Here is a 21,074-nt window from a genome sequence, read left to right as displayed (position 1 = left end):
CTAGGCCAGAATACTGGAGTGGGTGGTAGCCTCCCTTCTCCAAGGTATCCTTTGTACAGCCCCTCACATGTATGAAAATCCCGAAACGGTTGCGCCACCACAGGGCAAACCAAAGAGAAAGTATCAGATGGCCTTTCATTACCTTCATCTTGGAACCTCTGTGGGTTTCGTACATGTTGAGCATGTTTGTGCTTAGAGGACCAACTCAGGTAGTGCTCTAAAAACTTCCTCATGTGTTTCACCTATCTGATTTTCAGTTTCATCATCTCATATATGGGGATAATAAGTGTACTAATTCTGTAGAGTTATTGTGAAGGTTAAAAGTGATAATACATGTAAATACTTGGAACATTACTTGGGAAATACAAAGTTTGCAAAAAGGTATTAGATGTCTTAATGATGATAATGACAGTGATGAAAAAGTTTTAAATCTTAATCCTGAAGTAATGCTGGTTGTTTTATAACATTTTCCTAGCTTTCAGTTTTGTTTCACTATTTAAATTATGTCTCTTTACTGTAGTTTCTAAATGGATTTCACAGGCAAATTGAAATATCTTTTCCCGACTGATGAGGACTTGAGATCTTTCAGTTTTAAGGACGTGTGGCCTCCTTCTGCATGCTGGGTGGTTTGGGAGCCTAACAAGATAGGGTATGAGAAACGCCTGGCGTGTACTGGCCGCTGTAGCACAGCTGCCCTCTGCACGTTTACTGTCTGGGTCATTTGTTCATTTGCCGCATGCACCTGAGCACCTCGTGACTTCTGGGCACCAGTCCCTGCTCTTGGTCTTCTGTCTCCTGGGTCGAGAAGTTTATCAGATAACCCCATGAAAGATGACACATGTGGTGACCCAAGGATCGAAAGAGCAGATAAAACCAAGGAAGGTCTCGGGATGCAGGAACGGAAAAACCAGACCCTTAGTGTCCTTCCCTCCCCCGTGGTGTAACTACTAACAGATTTTAGGTCCTCCTGAACAGTATCGCCTGTCTCCCCTCCTACCCCATAGGGAGAAGTTATCTGCCTTACTCTTCCCCCACCAAGGATACGTGCCTCATCCAATCAGCAAATGACCCACCAGACCCCCTAGCCCACTCCTTGTACCCTGGGTAAAAAGTGGACTAAGGACCACTGTTCAAGGTCAGTTCTTCTTGAGCTGGCCTGCTGTTCTAACAGCGTCTCCCGCTCTAATAAATTATTCTCCTCTCCTGCCTCATGTCTGGAAATTCTTTTCCAACCCTCACATGGACCACAACAGTATAGAAGTACAAAATGAGAAAAATGCTATGAAAGAAACATAGTTGTAAGAGAGTACTTACTTAACAGACACAGGGGGATGTTAGAGAAGGCTTCCCTTGGGTCTGAAGGAAAGAGGAGTTAAAACAGGTTTGCAGGGAGGGATATGCGAGGGGCAGAGATAGAGCATTCCATACAGGAGGAGCATCATGAACAAAGTATTCGTCGGTGGAACCATGGCGTATTCAAGCAACTGCCAAAGCCAGTGTGGCTGTAGCTCTGTGCACGCCTGTGCGACTGAGCGGGCCTCGTGTGCCCTCCATATTTGAAGCAGTGGAGAGCAATAAAAATACAGAAAGTAAATGCAGTATACTCTAGAAAAGTGTTCCATCACTGTGTTGTGTACCTGAAGCTAATATAATACTGTAAATAATATTCTGTAAATCAACCATACCTTGATTTTTTTAAAAAAAAGCAACAAAAAAGTGCTAATTATAAAAATTTATCAATATCTCAATCCCTTGTAGCTGTTGTGGATTATGAAGTTATTTAGTATGTGTGTATTCTAAAATAATGTTTCTGTATTCCACTTTTAGGTGGCTTGCTTTGTCAAATTGGTATCTGTTTTAATGCCTTTACTAAAAACAAAACAATGTAACAACACACAAATATTATCAACCATAATTCTACCATTTTAATGATAATTTTTGTCATTTTTCCTTTCTCACTTTTTTATCCTCACTAGTGACGAAACCAGAAATTCCAGCAACATCAGCCTCTGACAAGCCTGCATTGTCAGAGGAAGAGATGGAGAGGAAGTCCAAATCTATCATTGATGAGTTTCTCCACATTAATGATTTTAAGGTAAACAAAAATTTTTAGAAAGCCACAGCACAGAAAGGCCTGTGATAGGGGGCAGTGTAACTTCACAGGGGACAGTGTAACTTGGTTCTGGTCTAGATCAGTTATTGTGAACTGATGAGACCTAGAGTGAGTAATCCCAGCCCTGCACAATTCAGTTTGCACAACTGAATTGATACATTCAGTTCAATTCTGGAATTGATGCATTCCTACCGAGTATGCTCTTTTATAGTGATAACTGTAGTTCACAAGATAACTGGCAGAGAGGGAGAGCGGGTATCCATCCCCACTGCAGAATAATCAAATTTACTTTGATGTTAATGAACAAAAACAACACATTATCATTATGAGGAATTCCTGGCTCCTTATATTACCTGTCATTTTATCAACATTCTCACAATAACTTTAAAGTACAGCTGACATTATTTTTCTTTACTTCGTAAGTGGAAAAACTGAGGCACAAAAGAGTAATGTGCCAGGGTCAGACAGCCTGAGTGAAACATTTCAAGATGTAGCTTTCAGCTTGCCATTCTTTAACCTTAATCTTCTCCTTGATCTTCATTTTAAGATAGCAGTGAGTAAGGTACACATACTGCCTGATTTCATGAGCCTTGTAGTCTTAAGTTAGAGATAGATCATGAACAGATAAAGTCCACAAAGTGTTCAATTGTAGTTAAAATAAATGCTAGGAGACCTGTAGGATCTTCAGTTCACTTCAGTCACTCAGTCCTGTCTGACTCTTTGTGACCCCATGAATTGCAGCACGCCAGGCCTCCCTGTCCATCACCATCTCCCGGAGTTCACTCAGACTCACGTCCATCGAGTCGTTGGTGCTATCCAGCCATCTCATCCTCCATCGTCCCCTTTTCCTCTACCCTCAATCCATCCCAGCATCAGTCTTTTTCCAGTGAGTCAACTCTTTGCATGAGGTGGCCAAAGTACTGGAGTTTCAGCTTTAGCATCAGTCCTTCCAAAGAACACCCAGGGCTGATCTCCTTTAGAATGGGCTGGTTGGATCTCCTTCCAGTCCAAGGGACTCTCAAGAGTCTTCTCCAACATCACAGTTCAAAAGCATCAATTCTTCAGCACTCAGCTTTCTTCACAGTCCAACTCTCACATCCATACATGACTACTGGAAAAACCATAGCCTTGACTAGACGGACCTTTGTTGGCAAAGTAATGTCTCTGCTTTTCAACATGCTATCTAGGTTGGTCATAACTTTGCTTCCAAGGAGTATGCGTCTTTTAATTTCATGGCTGCAGTCACCATCTGCAGTGATTTTGGAGCCCAAAAAAATAAAGTCTGACACTGTTTCCACTGTTTCCCCATCTGTTTCCCATGAAGTGATGGGACCAGATGCCATGATCTTTGTTTTCTGAATGTTGAGCTTTAGGCCAACTTTTTCACTCTCCTCTTTCATTCTTATCAAGAGGCTTTTTAGTTCCTCTTCACTTTCTGCCATAAGGGTGGTGTCATCTGCATATCTGAGGTTATTGATATTTCTTGCAGCAATCTTGATTCCAGCTTGTGCTTCTTAGGAGAGATCATATAATGGGACCTGGTTTAGGGATCTGGGATCATCAAAGGCTTATCTGTTAAAATTATTTGTCGGATATATTAACTACTTTTGCTTCGGTAAAAGCTTACTGAAATTGTCCAAAATTTAGAAATAGGAAGATTTTGCTCATGAGCAAGTTAGAGTACTTTTCAGAACCTCTTGAAAATGCAGCAAAAATAAGAACACTAGCTGGAATAATCCAAAGAACAGACTTCATATATTGTGATTTGTTAGATTCCTTATAAATTGGCAGCACAGCTTTTTAAACTGTCTGAGCCACCAGGGAAGCCCCTAACATAGCTAGAGGTGCAATGGGAAGGGGGCATATGTATACCTGTGGCTGATTCATGTTGATGTATGGCAGAAGCCATCACAATTTTGTAAAGTAATTATCCTCTAATTAAAAGTAAAATAAAATTGAAAAATAGAAAAGAAAGCTGAGGTGCAAAGGTGTAACGTAACTTGCTCTAGGTCATACTTATTTCTGTCGGATAAATGGCAGACTCAGGATTCAAATCCAAGCTTCCAGCTTCAGAGCAGAAGCTATACTTTTTCTTCCTACCTTTTGGAGACCAGGGTTCGATTCCTGGGTCGGGAAGATCCCCTGGAGAAGGAAATGGTAACCCACTCCAGTACTCTTGCCTGGAAAATCCCATGGAGGGAGAAGCCTGGTAAACTATAGTCCATGGAGTCACAAAGAGTTGGACACAACTGAGCGCCTTCACTTTCATGTCATACTAAAGGCTTATTGCAGAGCTCATTGTAAGGAAGAATTTTCTGTAACATTTTAGTAGGTGCTGTAGTTAACAGTATTACAAATGAGTATTTATTGAGCTGTTGTTTTGTGTTTGGCAACATGCCAAGTGCTTATATATATTATATGCAGTCCTCACAGTAACCTTGTGATAGGAAGTCAAAGCTGAGAGATTAAGTAACATTCTTGAACTCACACAATAGCAAGTAAGTGGCAGAATCAGTGTTCAAACATATTTGTCTGACTCCACACCTTGTGTTTTTAGCCTCTGTGAGGTCTGTATGTTGAGCACCTGAAATGTGTCACCCACATTAAGGAATGCATGCGTGTGTTTTATTGGCTCAATTGTGTCCAACTCATTGCGACCCCATGGACCCTAGCCTGCCAGGCTCCTCTGTCCATGGGGAGTCTCCAGGCAAGAATACTGAAGTGAGTTGCTGTGCCCTCCTCCAGAGGATCTTCCCAACCCAGGGGTTGAACCCAGGTCTCCCATGTTGCAGGCAGATTCTTTACTGTCTGAGCCACCAGGGAAGCCCAAGAATACTGGAGTGGGTAGCCTATCCCTTCTCCAGAGGATCTTCCCGAACCGGGAATCAAACCGGAGTTTCCTGCATTGCAGACGAGTTCTTTACCAGCTGAGCAACCAGGGAAGCCCATTGTAAGGAATACTTCTTGTAAATATTGTAGTATATGTAGTGAACAACATAATCTGTTTTTATGGGCCTTTTACAGAGCTCATTTTCTAGTGGGTGATGCAGACAAAGCTGTCCTAAAAATAGGTAATAACTAAATAAGCAGCTTCTACGAAAAGAAAGTGTTTCAGTGCAAAGAAGTAAGATTAGATGGTGTGCTAACCAGTGATTGGGCAGTCACAGTGATTGGGCAGTCACAGGGATCTAGGAGGTGTCATTTCAGGTTAGAGGTCAAAAACAAAAAATAAAACATTAGAAACTAGGGAGAAGGGTAAGATTATGAACTGCTGTGAACTTAGAAGCTCCACAGTAGTAGTTCCGTGATATGGGTAGTTGGCCCAGTATGCAGACGCAGTGACTAAATTCTCATTGGAAGACAGTCACTTCAGATATAATATTGAGCACTGAGTATTTGCTTTCATTTTTACTCTCTCCTGGAAAGGCTTTATAATGATGATGATAGGATTAAAAGGAGGTAAAACGCCACAAGGATAAAAAGCATAAGCTGTAGAAAGCAGCACCATTCTGGAAGCTAGAAGGATGGGTGGTAACTTACTTAGCATTCGATGAATGTGCGTGAGATGCAGATGGGGCTGGAAGCAGACAGACTGATTGGGTAAAAGTGTACGTAAGAAACAGTTTTACGTGACAGTTGTCTTAAAAGTGCCAGTGTCATGAAAACGCAAAGAAGAGAGAAAAGATTGACTTGTATTAAAGGAATCTAAAGAGAGAATTCCTTGACGGTTCAGTGTTTGGAACTTGGCCCTTTCACTGCTAGGACCCAGGGTTTGAGCCCTAGCTGGAAAACTAAGATCCTGCAAGCTGGGCAGCGCGGCCAAAAGCAAGAGTATAGAGACATCATGACGTTGGGTTTTCAGTTGGATCCTAGAACAATGAAAAAGCTATATTGGACATTTGGGGACAGTTGTGGCAATTCCAGTATGTACTATATCAGCTATTTAGTTGATGTTACTGTGTGAATGTTGAATTTCTTAGATACATATATAAGAAAACCAGCAATTGATTAATCTAAATTGCAGTAAAGGTATGTCAGTGTACATTTTATTACTCTTTAATTTCTCTATATTTTGACAATATTTTAGATAAAAAGTGACATGGGAGGAATTGTTAAATAACTTAATAGAGAGGAGATAAACAGTGGTGAAGACACCTAGACCTGCCTCACTCGCTGCTTCTGTCAGGAGGCTGCCCTTCTCACATGCATCTTCCCCATCACAAGAACTGCTCTCGTCAGATGTAGAATCACAGGATTTTGGACTCAGACAAGTTGAGGTAGCTGAGGGCAGGGAGGCACACTGCTGTATTGGTGATTGGGTGACCCTGCTGCCAGGCTTTTATTGTCCAGAACAGCGATACAGACCTAGCCAGATCATCCCGTGGTAAGCCAGTCTAAAAGCCCCACATCCCAAGATCTTCCTAAAAGATTTTTAGTACTTCAGCTAACCATGTCAACTTTACTATAAAAGGAAGACATTTTTCTTTGAAGATTTTGCAAATATTACATATTGAGACAGAATTACCTCAGTTTTCTCATTAAGGCCTTTGAATCTTGACATGAATTTCTGTTTAAATATTATTTCATAATATACCATTTCAAGTTTCTGAATGATCATAATATAGATCCATGTTGTGTAAAAATAGACATTTTTGGCTCTGGTCTTTTGAGTGATCTTTAAGATGTTAAGCTAAGCACATTAGCCTTATAAAGATGCACTTTTATTTTTAAATATGCCTAATAATATTGCCCATATTATCCTGCATTTTACTGACCTGTATTAATGTTTAGCTATTTGTATATATGAAAACTGTCTTGCTCTTTTCTACCAATTTTGTCATAAGTAAATGTTTTTAAACTTATTTTAACACTCTGGCAATTCGATCCTTATTTTGGAGTAAGCTTTTATTTGCTGTTTGAACAGGAAGCCATGCAGTGTGTGGAAGAGCTGAATGCCCAGGGCCTGCAACACGTGTTCGTAAGGACAGGAGTGGAGTCCACCCTGGAAAGGAGCCAGATCACCCGGGATCACATGGGCCAGTTACTGTATCAGCTGGTACAGTCAGAAAAGCTCAGCAAACAGGACTTTTTCAAAGGGTCAGTATCCTACTCAACAGCAGTACTCAGTTACTAGGCTCTTTCATAGTAGTTAATTTTAAGAGTACATAACTTTTTAAGTATTTAGCAGTTTCCATAGGTTAAAATTGTATCTGCCATAATATGTTGATGTGTATTATATTGACAGTATGTATGTTGGTTGATATGATGGCATTTGATAGATTGCGCTAGTGGTTATTTTCTGATTAGTGTTTATTTTCTGATTTTCTGTATCTAATTGTAGATAGACACATATTGTGATGCAAGTCAGATAACAGACCCTCTTAACCACCAACAGACTCGGAGCTCCTCATCAGCCTACATGTAAACCCTGAGAAAAGAGCTTTCCTTTGTGAGAAAAATTCTGGAAAATTAAACCAAAAAAGCTTCATCCTTACACTAAACCATGGTTCATTTTGGCCAAGAAATGCTTGTCTGTACACTCTACCCCAAAAGAAGCATATATAACTCCCAAGTTGTTAATGATTAGGTTTATTTCAGGTTGGTTTCATTGTGATTTCTCTTGGTGGCTGAGTTGATGAAGTTTGGCTGTGACTTGTGTTAAATCCTGTCATCAGAATCCGGTTACCTTTGTGATCATCCACAGATGAATGCATAGATCAGGTTCTTTGGGTACAATCACAGAATCTTGCCCAGGCTTATGTTTTAAAAGCAATGTTTAAAGTGAAATTGCATATTGTTTAAAAAAAATTGTTTTAGGAGCCATGTTGTGCAAATGTAAACATAGAACCACAGCCAGAGCTGACAGGTACCCATTCTGTGAGAGAAGAGGAACTGAGACCTGTAGGGTCAATGTCAGATGGGATAACCCTTCCATCTCATTCAGGGTGAGTGCTCCGTGAGTGGGATGTCAGGAAGACTTCTGCATTGTGTAAATTATTTCTCTCATTTTTTTAAATCTCTTTTTTTGCCGATCTTTTTTGTGGTCTTGTAAATTAAATGCACATGATGAAATACCACATATATCTCTCAGATATGGCCAACCTCTTAGAATAGTATAATTATTAAATCCCAGGGTTGAATATACCTAAGAATAACTATTCATTTGATTTCTGTGAGGAATAATGGCATTGTCCTCAGAGTCCCAGAAGATGTATATTTGTTCCTAGCATCATTAAAAAGTTATACTTCATCAATAAGTTAGATTTCTCTTTATTCAGTGACTTGACTAGATTAAGGCCATCTGACTCAGTTAACTTAGTAAGAAACTTTGGCCCCCTCACTCCAGTAGCCAACCAGTATAAACAATAAGAGCAAATGAGAGTATTTACAGCCTCACAAATTGAGTTCTGCCCCTAGCCAACTTGGAACTATAGTTTTAATAACTATTATGTTAATTTATATATATTTGCTTTTTGCCCAGATATTATGATATATTCACCAGAAAATTTTGAAAATGCTACATTACCAGTTACCATTTTCTGTCTTTCTTCAAACTATACTCAGAAGTTGGTTCATCCCTGAAAAGCCCTCACAGAGTGCGTTCTAGCCTCAGTGACCTTGGTTGAACTTGTGAGGTGCTAGCTTGGTTTCCAGGCTATCTCAAACATTTCCATTTCCCTGAGGAAATGTTACCACGTCCAGACACGGTGTCCACATTCCATACAGGCCGAAAGGGGACACACCTCTGTCTCAGGGGCTGCCTCAGCTTTCTCTGTCCCTGCTTCCTCTGCAGCTCGTGATAACGCAACAGCTTCAGGTTTAGCTTTTGACACTTAGTGAGACCTAATCAGGCTATCCTTAGACAAGACCCCTAGATGGATCCCTGTTCCTTCCTAAATGAAAAGGTCTGGCAATTTTTTCTAAGGTGGAACTAAGAGATAGCCCCATGTTAATATCCACAAAGAGCCTTCTTGCACACTGAATCATAATTTCCCAATTACTTCTGAAACCTAAGTTATAAATAGATCATATTGTCCAGAGAAGCCATTTCATTGGAGCCACTGAAATGCCCTGTCTGCTATCTCTTTTTGTCCCAGTATCCAAAGACCTCTGTCCTTAGTCAGCATTGTGAGGGGAGCAGCAGGGTCAGCTTTCTGGATGCTGATACTGCTTAAATGCCAACTTCTGAGCAATTGTGGCTTCCCTGGTGGCTCAGACAGGAAAGCATCTGTCTGCAATGTGGGAGCCCTGGGTTTGATACCTGGGTTGGGAAAATCCTCTGGAGAAGGAAATGGCAACCCACTCCAATATTCTTGCCTGTAAAATCCTTTGAACAGAGGAGCCTGATGGTCCATGAAGTTGCAAATAGTCAGACACAACTGAGTGACTAGCACAATGCTTTGTGAACAATTAAAGCAGTTTCTGCCTAGTTTCCCAAGCCAGTGATGATTCTGGAAAATAAAAAAGAAGACCTCCAAATTTACTGGGCCCTGATCAGCCAACTTTTAATCTGCGGTTTCTCCTCAGTTCAGTCCAGTCGCTTGGTCCTGTCCCACTCTGCAACCCCATGAATCGCAGCACGCCAGGCCTCCCTGTCCATCACCAACTCCCGGAATTCACTCAAACTCATGTCCATCGAGTTGGTGATGCCATCCAGCCATCTCATCCTCTGTCATCCCCTTCTCCTCCTGCCCCCAATCTCTCCCAGCATCGGAATCCTTTCCAGTGAGTCAGCTCTTCGCATGAGGTGGCCAAAGTATTGGAGTTACAGCTTTAGCATCCGTCCTTCCAAAGAACACCCAGACTGATCTTCTTTAGAAGGGACTGGTTGTATCTCCTTGCAATCCAAGGGACTTTCAAGTCTTCTCCAACACCACAGTTCAAAAGCATCAATTCTTCAGCACTCAGCTTTCTTCACAGTCCAACTCACATCCATACTTGACCACTGGAAAAACCATAGCCTTGACTAGACGGACCTTTGTTGGCAAAGTAATGTCTCTGCTTTTGAATATGCTATCTAGGTTAGTCATAACTTTCCTTCCAAGGAGTAAGTGTCTTTTAATTTCATGGCTGCAATCACCATCTGCAGTGATTTTGGAGCCCCCAAAAATAAAGTCTGATACTGCTTCCACTGTTTCCCCATCTACTTCCCATGAAGTGATGGGACCAGATGCCATGATCTTCATTTTCTGAATGTTGAGCTTTAAGCCAACTTTTTCACTCTCCACTTTCACTTTCATCAAGAGGCTTTTTAGTTCCTCTTCACTTTCTGCCATAAGGGTGGTGTCATCTGCATATCTGAGGTTATTGATATTTCTCCCGGCAATCTTGATTCCAGCTTGTGCTTCTTCCAGCCCAGAGTTTCTCATGATGTACTCGGCATATAAGTTCAATAAGCAAGATGACAATATATAGCCTTGACATACTCCTTTTCCTATCTGGAACCAGTCTGTTGTTCCATGTCCAGTTCTAACTGTTGCTTCCTGACCTGCATATAGGTTTCTCAAGAGGCAGGTCAGGTGGTCTGGTATTCCCATCTCTTTCAGAATTTTCCACACTTTATTGTGATCCACATAGTCAAAGGCTTTGGCATAGTCAATAAAGCAGAAATAGATATTTTTCTGGAACTCTCTTGCTTTTTCCATGATCCAGCAGATGTTGGCAATTTGATCTCTGGTTCCTCTGCCTTTTCTAAAACCAGCTTGAACATCAGGGAGTTCACGGTTCACGTATTGCTGAAGCCTGGCTTGGAGAATTTTGAGCATTACTTTACTAGCATGTGAGATGAGTGCAACTGTGCGGTAGTTTGAGCATTCTTTGGCATTGCCTTTCTTTGGAATTGGAATGAAAACGGACCTTTTCCAGTCCTGCGGCCACTGCTGAGTTTTCCAAATTTGCTGGCATATTGAGTGCAGCACTTTCATAGCATCATCTTTCAGGATTTGAAATAGCGCCACTGGAATTCCATCACCTCCACTAGCTTTGTTCATAGTTACACTTTCTAAGGCCCACTTGACTTCACATTCCAGGATGTCTGGCTATAGGTGAGTGATCACACCATCGTGATCATCTTGGATGTGAAGACCTTTTTCGTACAATTCTGTGTATTCTTGCCACCTCTTCTTAATATCTTCTGCTTCTGTTAGGTCCAGACCATTTCTTTCCTTTTTCAAGCCCGTCTTTGCATGAAATGTTCCCTTGGTATCTCTGATTTTCTTGATGAGATCTCTTGTCTTTCCCGTTCTGTTGTTTTCCTCTACTTCTTTGCATTGATTGCTGAGAAAGGCTTTCTTATCTCTCCTTGCTATTCTTTGGAACTCTGCATTCAGATGCTTGTATCTTTCCTTTTCTCCTTTGCTTTTCGCTTCTCTTCTTTTCACAGCTATTTGTAAGGCCTCCCCAGACAGCCATTTTGCTTTTTTGCATTTCTTTTCCATGGGGATGGTCTTGATCCCTGTCTCTTGTACACTGTCATGAACCTCCGTCCATAGTTCATCAGGCACTCTATCTATCAGATCTAGTCCCTTAAATCTATTTCTCACTTCCACTGTATAGTCATAAAGGATTTGATTTAGGTCATAACTGAATGTTTTAGTGGTTTTCCCTACTTTCTTCAATTTAAGTCTGAATTTGGCAATAAGGAGTTCATGATCTGAGCCACAGTCAGCTCCTGGTCTCGTTTTTGCTGACTGTATAGAGCTTCTCCATCTTTGGCTGCAAAGAATATAATCAATCTGATTTTGGTGTTGACCATCTGCTGATGTCCATGTGCAGAGTCTTCCCTTGTGTTGTTGGAGGAGGGTGTTTGCTATGAGCAGTGCGTTGTCTTGGCTAAACTCTATTAGCCTTTGCCTGCTTCATTCCGCATTCCAAGGCCAGGTTTGCCGTTACCCCAGGTGTTTCTTGACGTCCTGCTTTGCATTCCAGTCCCCTGTATGTAGTCTCTCCTACAGCTGCCCGAAGCATACATTGCTACTTGAAGAGTAAGATAGACTAGACAGATGTTTCAGATAACCTCTCTGTGTCAGGTGGCTTATAAACAAAGCTTAGATCCTTTGCAGTTTTTTTAAAAGATGTTTCATCAACTTTGAGCATAGTAGTTGATGTATGTAAAACATTTCCACAAGATCAAACCATCCCCTTGGAATTTTCATACCTTGGATCTAAATACTCTATGATGCTAATCAGATATGTGGGTAGGTGAGCACATTATTATGTAGGTAGATTCATTTCAGATAATGTGGTACAGTCATTTAATATCATGGCCTCAGGAAACTTCTAAAAACTGTCTGGTAAAGGTAGTTGAATGTAGCTCACTGTTCACCATGAAACTGGAATCTCTTTGAAAGTGTTTTGAACAAATGAAAATGTAATAAGTGAAAAGCAGGACAAAGGTTGAAGTTGACCAGATACCCAAAATATCTGCCCTTCAAGGAATCTCATTATATTAATATTTTACTTTTGGAGATGCTTATTGGGAAGGAAATTCTTATCTCCTCCTTGACTACTCTTGGAACTTTTCTTGCCACTTAAGGCAATTCTACTTTGGTAAAACTGTTCGGAGTCTAAGTGGGCAAGCAGACTAAGTTCCACATGCAGAATTGTAGAGGTGCTTCTCAGCAAGTAAAGGCCCCATTTGCTCTCATAGGTGAGGCAATAGTCTTTTTCTGTGGTATTCTTTGAAAATGGTACTGGAATATAAGAAGGGTCTTATCTTTATATTTATTTCTTTGTTTTACGTGTAGTTAGATTCTCTAATGATCAGGGTAATAATTTCAGACCAGCTTAATTTTGAGATGTCTTCACTGTTTCTTCTTTGATTATCTACAGTCAGATTTATATTTTTATTAAAGTTATCATAATGCAAAATTATGGAAGATGCTGCCTGACAAGATCATTTCCAGTGATGGTAGATTATTTTGCCTTTTAGCAGATGTCTAATCAGAACTTTACTGCATTAAAAAATTAAAATTAAAAAATATATTTCTAACTTTTAATATTTATTGCTTTCTTCAACTAAATTTTAGGATTGCAGTATCTAAAATAAGTAAAAATAGAGTTTCTGTAGTTGAAATGGGGTGAGGGATGTTCAAAGTCCCATTGGTAGACCTCCCAGAGTGCAGTTTAGTGGGTGTGGTGGTCACTGTATACCACGAAGCAAGGCTGTGCTGTAACTTTATTTCATTTATTCAGCCAGCAGAAAATATGTTAGGCAAGGCACTGTTACAGGCTAAGTAGTAGTCCAAAGACACAGACATAATGATCAAGCAGCTTCTGCACACGGGGCTGTAGGATTTTTCTTTTAAAATCATACAAAAGGATTTAGGAATAGTAAACTTATTAAGTCGCTTATGAGCTTTTGCTTCAGATACCATGCGTTCAGCCACCTATGTTTTTTATCATCAGTATGGATTTGATCGGTGATGGTGTTCTGCAGACTGTACCATGGTAAACTGACTAATCAACAAGTAGAAAACTGGGGCAAGAATATGAGTATCTTTTAGTTGTCATATGAGATGAAAAGAACAGTTTAGACACACAGCTTCAAGACCAGGACTGCTGCGATTGTCTCATGAGCCCATTAGGCAAGTTTATACCACTACACCATGAAACATGAAGAGGCATTACATGTAATTAATCTAGAAATCCTGGAGCCCGGCCAGATTATGTTCCATCGTTGGCACATTAACCAAGCTGGAAGCGTACATAATCAGCGAACAGTCAAGAGTCTGTTCATAGCAAATTGGTATCAAATAATTGCAAGCTGTGAGGTCACAATATTGCCATTCAGGATTCATGAAGCCCAGAGTTAGATAATGTGGCTGAGCTGCCAACTGTTTTGAAATAACACCTTCAGTAAAGTGACCCTGCCTTGCAGTGGTACCTCTTTTTAAGTGAAAAATTTTAGTGATGTGTAGCTCTCTCAGGTAGGTAAAAAGAAGGGCATACTCTGGCTAGAAACTGGAATTGCAGTGAAAAAGCACACATTTTTTATGTACGGTGAGATCTGAAAGGATACCACCTGCCCTTGACTCCTCGATTCATACACCCTTCTGATTATGTGTCAGTTCAGTTCAGTTCAGTCGCTCAGTCGTGTCCGACTCTTTGCGACCCCATGAATCGCAGCACGCCAGGCCTCCCTGTCCATCACCATCTCCCAGAGTACACTCAGACTCACATCCATCGAGTCAGGGATGCCATACAGCCATCTCATCCTCAGTCGTCCCCTTCTCCTCCTGCCCCCAATCCCTCCCAGCATCAGAGTCTTTTCGAATGAGTCAACTCTTCGCATGAGGTGGCCAAAGTACTGGAGCTTCAGCTTTAGCATCATTCCTTCCAAAGAAATCCCAGGGTTGATCTCCTTCAGAATGGACTGGTTGGATCTCCTTGCAGTCCAAGGCACTCTCAAGAGTCTTCTCCAACACCACGGTTCAAAAGCATCAATTCTTTGGCGCTCAGCCTTCTTCACAGTCCAACTCTCACATCCATACGTGACCACAGGAAAAACCATAGCCTTGACTAGACGGACCTTAGTCGGCAAACTAATGTCTCTGCTTTTGAATATACTATCTAGATTGGTCATAACTTTTCTTCCAAGGAGTGTCTTTTAATTTCATGGCTGCAGTCACCATCTGCAGTGATTTTGGAGCCCAAAAAAATAAAGTCTGACACTTTCTACTGTTTCCCCATCTATTTCCCGTGAAGTGATGGGACTAGATCCTGTGATCTTCGTTTTCTGAATGTTGAGCTTGAAGCCAACTTTTTCACTCTGCTCTTTCACTTTCATCAAGAGGCTTTTTAGTTCCTCTTCACTTTCTGCCATAAGGGTGGTGTCATCTGCATATCTGAGGTGATTGATATTTCTCCCGGCAATCTTGATTCCAGCTTGTGTTTCTTCCAACCCAGCGTTTCTCATGATGTACTCTGCATATAAGTTACAAATAGCTGTGAAAAGGAGAGGCAAAAAGCAAAGGAGAAAAGGAAAGATATAAGCATCTGAATCCAGAGTTCCAGAGGATAGCAAGAAGAGACAAGAAAGCCTTCTTCAGCGATCAATGCAAAGAAATAGAGGAAAACAACAGAATGGGAAAGACTAGAGATCTCTTCAAGAAAATTAGAGATACCAAGGGAACATTTCATGCAAAGACGGGCTCGATAAAAGACAGAAATGGTCTGGACCTAACAGAAGCAGAAGATATTAAGACGAGGTGGCAAGAATACACAAAGAACTGTACAAAAAAGATCTTCACGACCAAGATAATCATGATGATGTGATCACTAATCTAGAGCCAGACATCTTGGAATGTGAAGGCAAGTGGGCCTTAGAAAGCATCACTATGAACAAAGCTAGTGGAGGTGATGGAATTCCAGTGGCGCTATTTCAAATCCTGAAAGATGATGCTGTGAAAGTGCTGCACTCAATATGCCAGCAAATTTGGAAAACTCAGCAGTGGCCGCAGGACTGGAAAAGGTCCGTTTTCATTCCAATTCCAAAGAAAGGCAATGCCAAAGAATGCTCAAACCACCGCACAGTTGCACTCATCTCACATGCTAGTAAAGTAATGCTCAAAATTCTCCAAGCCAGGCTTCAGCAATACGTGAACCATGAACTCCCTGATGTTCAAGCTGGTTTTAGAAAAGGCAGAGGAACCAGAGATCAAATTGCCAACATCTGCTGGATCATGGAAAAAGCAAGAGAGTTCCAGAAAAATATCTATTTCTGCTTTATTGACTATCCAAAGCCTTTGACTATGTGGATCACAATAAAGTGTGGAAAATTCTGAAAGAGATGGGAATACCAGACCACCTGACCTGCCTCTTGAGAAATCTGTATGCAGGTCAGGAAGCAACAGTTAGAACTGGACATGGAACAACAGACTGGTTCCAGATAGGAAAAGGAGTACGTCAAGGCTGATTATGTGTATTTCCTTTTAATTATGTATATGTCTCCTATAGTTAAATTCACTTTTGTTTTTGTACCTTTTAATATATTCTATGTTGGAATGATTAACACAGTCTTGAATTATGTTTTTATACTTTAAATAGATAGCTATGATTTCTAGCTTAAATAAGACTGTGCTGATGTTTTGTATTTGATGTTTCTAAATTTTATATTTAAAAATTCGATTTATGTAGTTCACGTTGAGAAATACTCCATAGCATGAAAGCCGGAAACCACCAGCTTTTCTTTAGAGGTTGCCCAGCTTGTCACGTGTATAATGATGATGTTATATAGTAACGTTGTCAGGCTCTTTTGTATTCACCGAGCTTTCTTCCCCATTGTAAGCTCCTCAAAGGAAGGATTTTTGTCTTTTCTTCTCTTTGTGTCTGGTCTGTATTACATGAAGTTTTCCGTCAGTGCTTCTGACCGACTCCGAGGATATGATACTTAGCTATGGGGAACTGTTTATAGTTGGGATTAAATTGTTACCCTAGGACATCATGAGACTGGCTCATTTTCATTAAGTTTTTCAGAAGTCACTTCCATAAAGGGTTATTTTCTGGTCACCCTCTAGCGATATCCTGGTACCTTAGGTCCTGTTCTTCAGAGAATTAACCCTGTCTGCAAATATGCTTTTGTCTTTGTTTGTTTTCCTCCCCACAATGATACAAGCTCTTTGAGATCAAAAGCTTGTGTACTTGATGCCTAGAGCAGTACCAGACATAGCAGTTGTTTAATGGATATTTGTTGACCGACTGCTTTTTGATGTATGTATTTGATCTTAAGTTTCAATTACATTTGCATGTGGATTTTTTCCTGTTCTTTTCCAGTTTTTCAGAAACATTGGAATTGGCAGATGACATGGCCATTGATATTCCGCATATTTGGTTGTACCTTGCTGAACTGGTGACTCCCATGTTAAAGGAAGGCGGAATCTCCATGAGAGAACTCATCACGTAAGTTGTGCTTGTTTCTTTGTATGTATTTCTAGTTAACCTGGCAGAACTCACCAGCTGGCTTTTAGCTTAGTGCTGTTTCTTCAGTGCTTTTGGAGACTTTTACACCCAGCCTGTGGCTCTTTAAGACTTCTAATTTCTGTATAAAAATGTTACATTTTTCTAAATTAGAGAAGTGATGGGGATATAATAGCCCTGTGGTTCATTAACATTAGATATGGCTTCAGAATCATGTAATTGGAAAGTGATTGCTCCTGGAAGCTTAATGTTAATCTGGCTTTTATGTCTCTCATTGCTCCAGTGCTATAAGAATTTATAGTTCCACGTGATAACCTGTCAGATTGTGGTACCTGCATGGTACGTGCTCAGGTTGTTTTGAAAGAACCTGAGCTGTTAGGCATTCCTAGATTTGGACAGGAATGGGCAATTGTTGCTGCCTTGTGTAGGCTAGTGTTTCTCCCAAAACTGTTCACATAGTCCACCTCTGCATACTTGTGTATCCCTGTGAGAGTCACAAGTGTATTATAGCACATTAAAGGTTATGACAGTCCTGTAAGCAAAGCAACCGATAAAAATTATTTCACTTTGTTTCAGTCAGCATCACTTCATTTAATTGCATGTTGAATCCTTTTTTTGAGGAATAATTGTTAATATACTATGGAACATAGTTTGTGAAATACTGATTTAACTATAGGAAAATTGGTTCCTTTCTGTTTCATCCATATTCTAAAGAAAAGCTTCCTTCCTTAAACTTATTTCATAAGCAGGCTTCACACCTTCCTGTTACCTAAGGTGCTTCTCTCCTTTCAGCTTAAAGTGGAACTTACATAAACAGAGTAAGTGAGACTGATCATCGCATTGCTTTTGTCACTGAAACAGAGAAAAAGGCAAAACCCAGGAATTGTAAAGCCTCCTTCCAGCTTCTCAGTGAGGCATAAAAACCCGAGGTCTCAGAACTACTTCTGGTGAAAATTGTTACTTTGAGCATGTTCTGGAGCTTGGACCTGCCCAGTATTGTTTCGGTTGCACAGTATCTGTTCTTTTGGCACACTTTGCCTGTTTTTTAAAACAGAAAATTTGTTCAGAGGTACTTAAGCACTACTTGTATCTTTTACAGAGAATTTTGCAAACCTTTACTTCCTGTTGGAAGAGCTGGAATCTTGATTTCTGAAATATTGCACCTTCTATGCAAACAAATGGTGAGTGTTAAACTTAGTATTGGACTTAGCAGTGTATTAGGAAGTGTCATGATTTTGATCTTGGTTTATCTGTGAAAAACTTGGATATCCCTGTGTAAGTAATTCTGTTAACTTCTATTATTTGGGGGGAAAAAAAAGAGTGAGGTCTCTGGTTCAGTCTAGTGTCTTCCAAAGGTATATTTGCCTTTCTGTTCTCTACTAATTTGGGAAGAATTATCTAATCTCAGCTAGATTTGGTAAAATTTAAAGAATCTCAAAATCTGTTTTAATTTATTTTCTCTTGAAGCAAAATGGCTATATTATTTACACTTCATTATAATAGATTTTGATTAAAATTCCTCTGCTTTCAGAGAAAGAGGAGATTCATGAAATGATTAATTTTATTATTTTTGGAGAGTTGACTCATTGGAAAAGACCCTGATGCTGGGAGGGATTGGGGACAGGAGGAGAAGGGGACGACAGAGGATGAGATGGCTGGATGGCATCACCGACTCGATGGACGTGAATCTGAGTGAACTCCGGGAGTTGGTGATGGACAGGGAGGCCTGGCGTGCTGCGATTCATGGGGTTGCAAAGAGTCGGACATGACTGAGCGACTGAACTGAACTGAATCTGATTAGAAATAGGTGGTAAAAATTCATGTTGATATTGCTTACACATGAAATCTAAAACACAAATGAACTTATCTGTGCAATAGAAACAGACTTTCAGAATAGAGAACAGGCTTGTGGTTGCCAAGGGGAGGGGGAAATGGTTTGGGAGTCTGGGTTGGCAGATGCAAACTGCATCTGCTGTGCACATAATCGATGAACAGTGAGGACCTCTTGTATAGCTCAGGGAAATATCAATATCCTGTGATAAACTATAATGGATAAGGATATGAAGAAGACCGTGTGTATGTATATATGTAACTGAATCACTTTGCTGTATAGCAGAAATTAACACAACATGGTAAATTAACTATACTTCAATAAAATGATTTTTTAATGGAAAAAAGAAATAGGTGGTGAAAATGATTCTGCAGGATTGTGAATTTCTATCTTAGAGTTGCATTTATTTTAGAATTTATTTAGAATTACTGCATAATTCTCTGCAAAGCCCTTTGCCAGGATTTTATCTACAAAGATGACTAAACCTTCAGAGAATTTATAGACTGGAAGGGGAGACAGACAAATCTTAACCAAAAAATTGTGTCAGTGCTATATTAGAGGTTAAGAAGTTTGGAAAAGTGGTATAGCTTCCCAAAGAGGAAGGTGATGTAACTCCTGGGGTGAGAAACATCAAAACAAAACTCACTTGGAAAGTTCTAGAGTGATTTCTGACTTATTCATACCAGAGCAAGAGATACTGGGATGATAGAATTCCCTCTTTTGTCAGTTCAGTTCAGTCGCTCAGTCATGTCTGATTCTTTGCGACCCCATGAATCGCAGCACACCAGGCCTCTCTGTCCATCACCAACTCCCGGAGTTTACTCAGACTCATGTCCATCAAGTCAGTGATGCCATCCAGCCATCTCATCCTCTGTCATCACCTTCTCCTCCTGCCCCCAATCCCTCCCAGCATCAGAGTCTTTCCAGTGAGTCACCTCTTCGCATGAGGTGGCCAAAGTACTGAAGTTTCAGCTTTAGCATCATTCCTTCCAAAGAAATCCCAGGGTTGATCTCCTTCAGAATGGACTGGTTGGATCTCCTTGCAGTCCAAGGGACTCTCAAGAGTCTTCTCCAACACCACAGTTCAAAAGCATCAATTCTTCGGCACTCAGCTTTATTCACAGTCCAACTCTCACATCCATACATGACTACTGGAAAAACCATAGCCTTGACTAGATGGACCTTAGTCGGCAAACTAATGTCTCTGCTTTTGAATATGCTGCCTAGGTTGGTCATAACTTTCCTTCCAAGGAGTAAGCATCTTTTAATTTCATGGCTGCAGTCACCATCTGCAGTGAATTTAGAGCCCAAAAAAATAAAGTCTGACACTGTTTCCACTGTTTCCCCATCTATTTCCCATAAAGTGATGGGACCAGATGCCATGATCTTCGTTTTCTGAATGTTGAGCTTTAGGCCAACTCTTTCACTCTCCTCTTTTACTTTCATCAAGAGGCTTTTTAGTTCCTCTTCACTTTCTGCCATAAGGGTGGTGTCATCTGCATATCTGAGGTTATTGATATTTCTCCTGGCAATCTTGATTCCAGCTTGTGCTTCTTCCAGTCCAGCGTTTCTCATGATGTACTCTGCATAGAAGTTCAATAAGCAGGGTGACAATATACAGCCTTGACGTACTCCTTTTCCTATTTGAAACCAGTCTGTCGTTCCATGTTTTGTAGGCACTGATAAAAAAACAAAACAAAATACCATATCATTTCTCTGTCTAAATCTGCAGAAGTTCCCCTGTATCTAGTTTGTGTGATAATTACTCATAGATAGGTATACTGAATAGTCTCATCTCTAGTCCTAGGTGATTATCTATATATATTATTACTACCCTTTGCTTGATGGCACTGAACTTTTTATTGAACCCTAATTTCTAGATCTAGAATTTTCTTCTCCTCTTCTACCTATTTAACTTCATCCCTTAAAATTCAAAGTCTTGTTAACATTTATTTGTAGAAACAGAAAGCAGATTCTCACTTTTCCTAACTAAAACAAAATTCTCATAGAACATAAACTCTGAAATTAAGCTAGAGTTAAAATCCTAGCTCTGCCAGGTTATCACCTATGCTCTGGGCTAATTAGTCTATGAAATAACTGGTACGTGTTCCTTAGATGACAGTTGCAGCCTCAAAGCCTGACGCTTTCCTTTATCACTGTGATTTGGTTCAGGGAGTGGACTTGAACATCCTCATCAGTTTTCCAACTGACAGC

General features: G+C 40.4%; 1 protein-coding gene across 13 annotated transcripts in view; it reads left to right on the top strand.

Annotated features, from left to right (window-relative positions):
• EIF4G3 (eukaryotic translation initiation factor 4 gamma 3) overlaps positions 1 to 21,074 on the top strand; it is a 354,292-nt gene that overhangs the window by 317,095 nt on the left and 16,123 nt on the right. For all 13 annotated transcript variants that reach the window (XM_018055176.1, XM_013974607.2, XM_018055170.1 and 10 more), the window contains 4 exons: positions 1,977 to 2,095; positions 7,038 to 7,210; positions 16,886 to 17,011; positions 18,129 to 18,210. In XM_018055176.1, coding sequence (XP_017910665.1) covers positions 1,977 to 2,095; positions 7,038 to 7,210; positions 16,886 to 17,011; positions 18,129 to 18,210 — 500 coding nt within the window. The remainder of the gene's footprint in view (positions 1 to 1,976; positions 2,096 to 7,037; positions 7,211 to 16,885; positions 17,012 to 18,128; positions 18,211 to 21,074) is intronic.

This window comes from Capra hircus, chromosome 2 (assembly GCF_001704415.2).
Source record: "Capra hircus breed San Clemente chromosome 2, ASM170441v1, whole genome shotgun sequence".
In the NCBI taxonomy this organism is placed as follows: domain Eukaryota; kingdom Metazoa; phylum Chordata; class Mammalia; order Artiodactyla; family Bovidae; genus Capra; species Capra hircus.
Note: the sequence above shows the minus strand (reverse complement) of the source record. Positions and strands in the feature narration are given on the sequence as shown.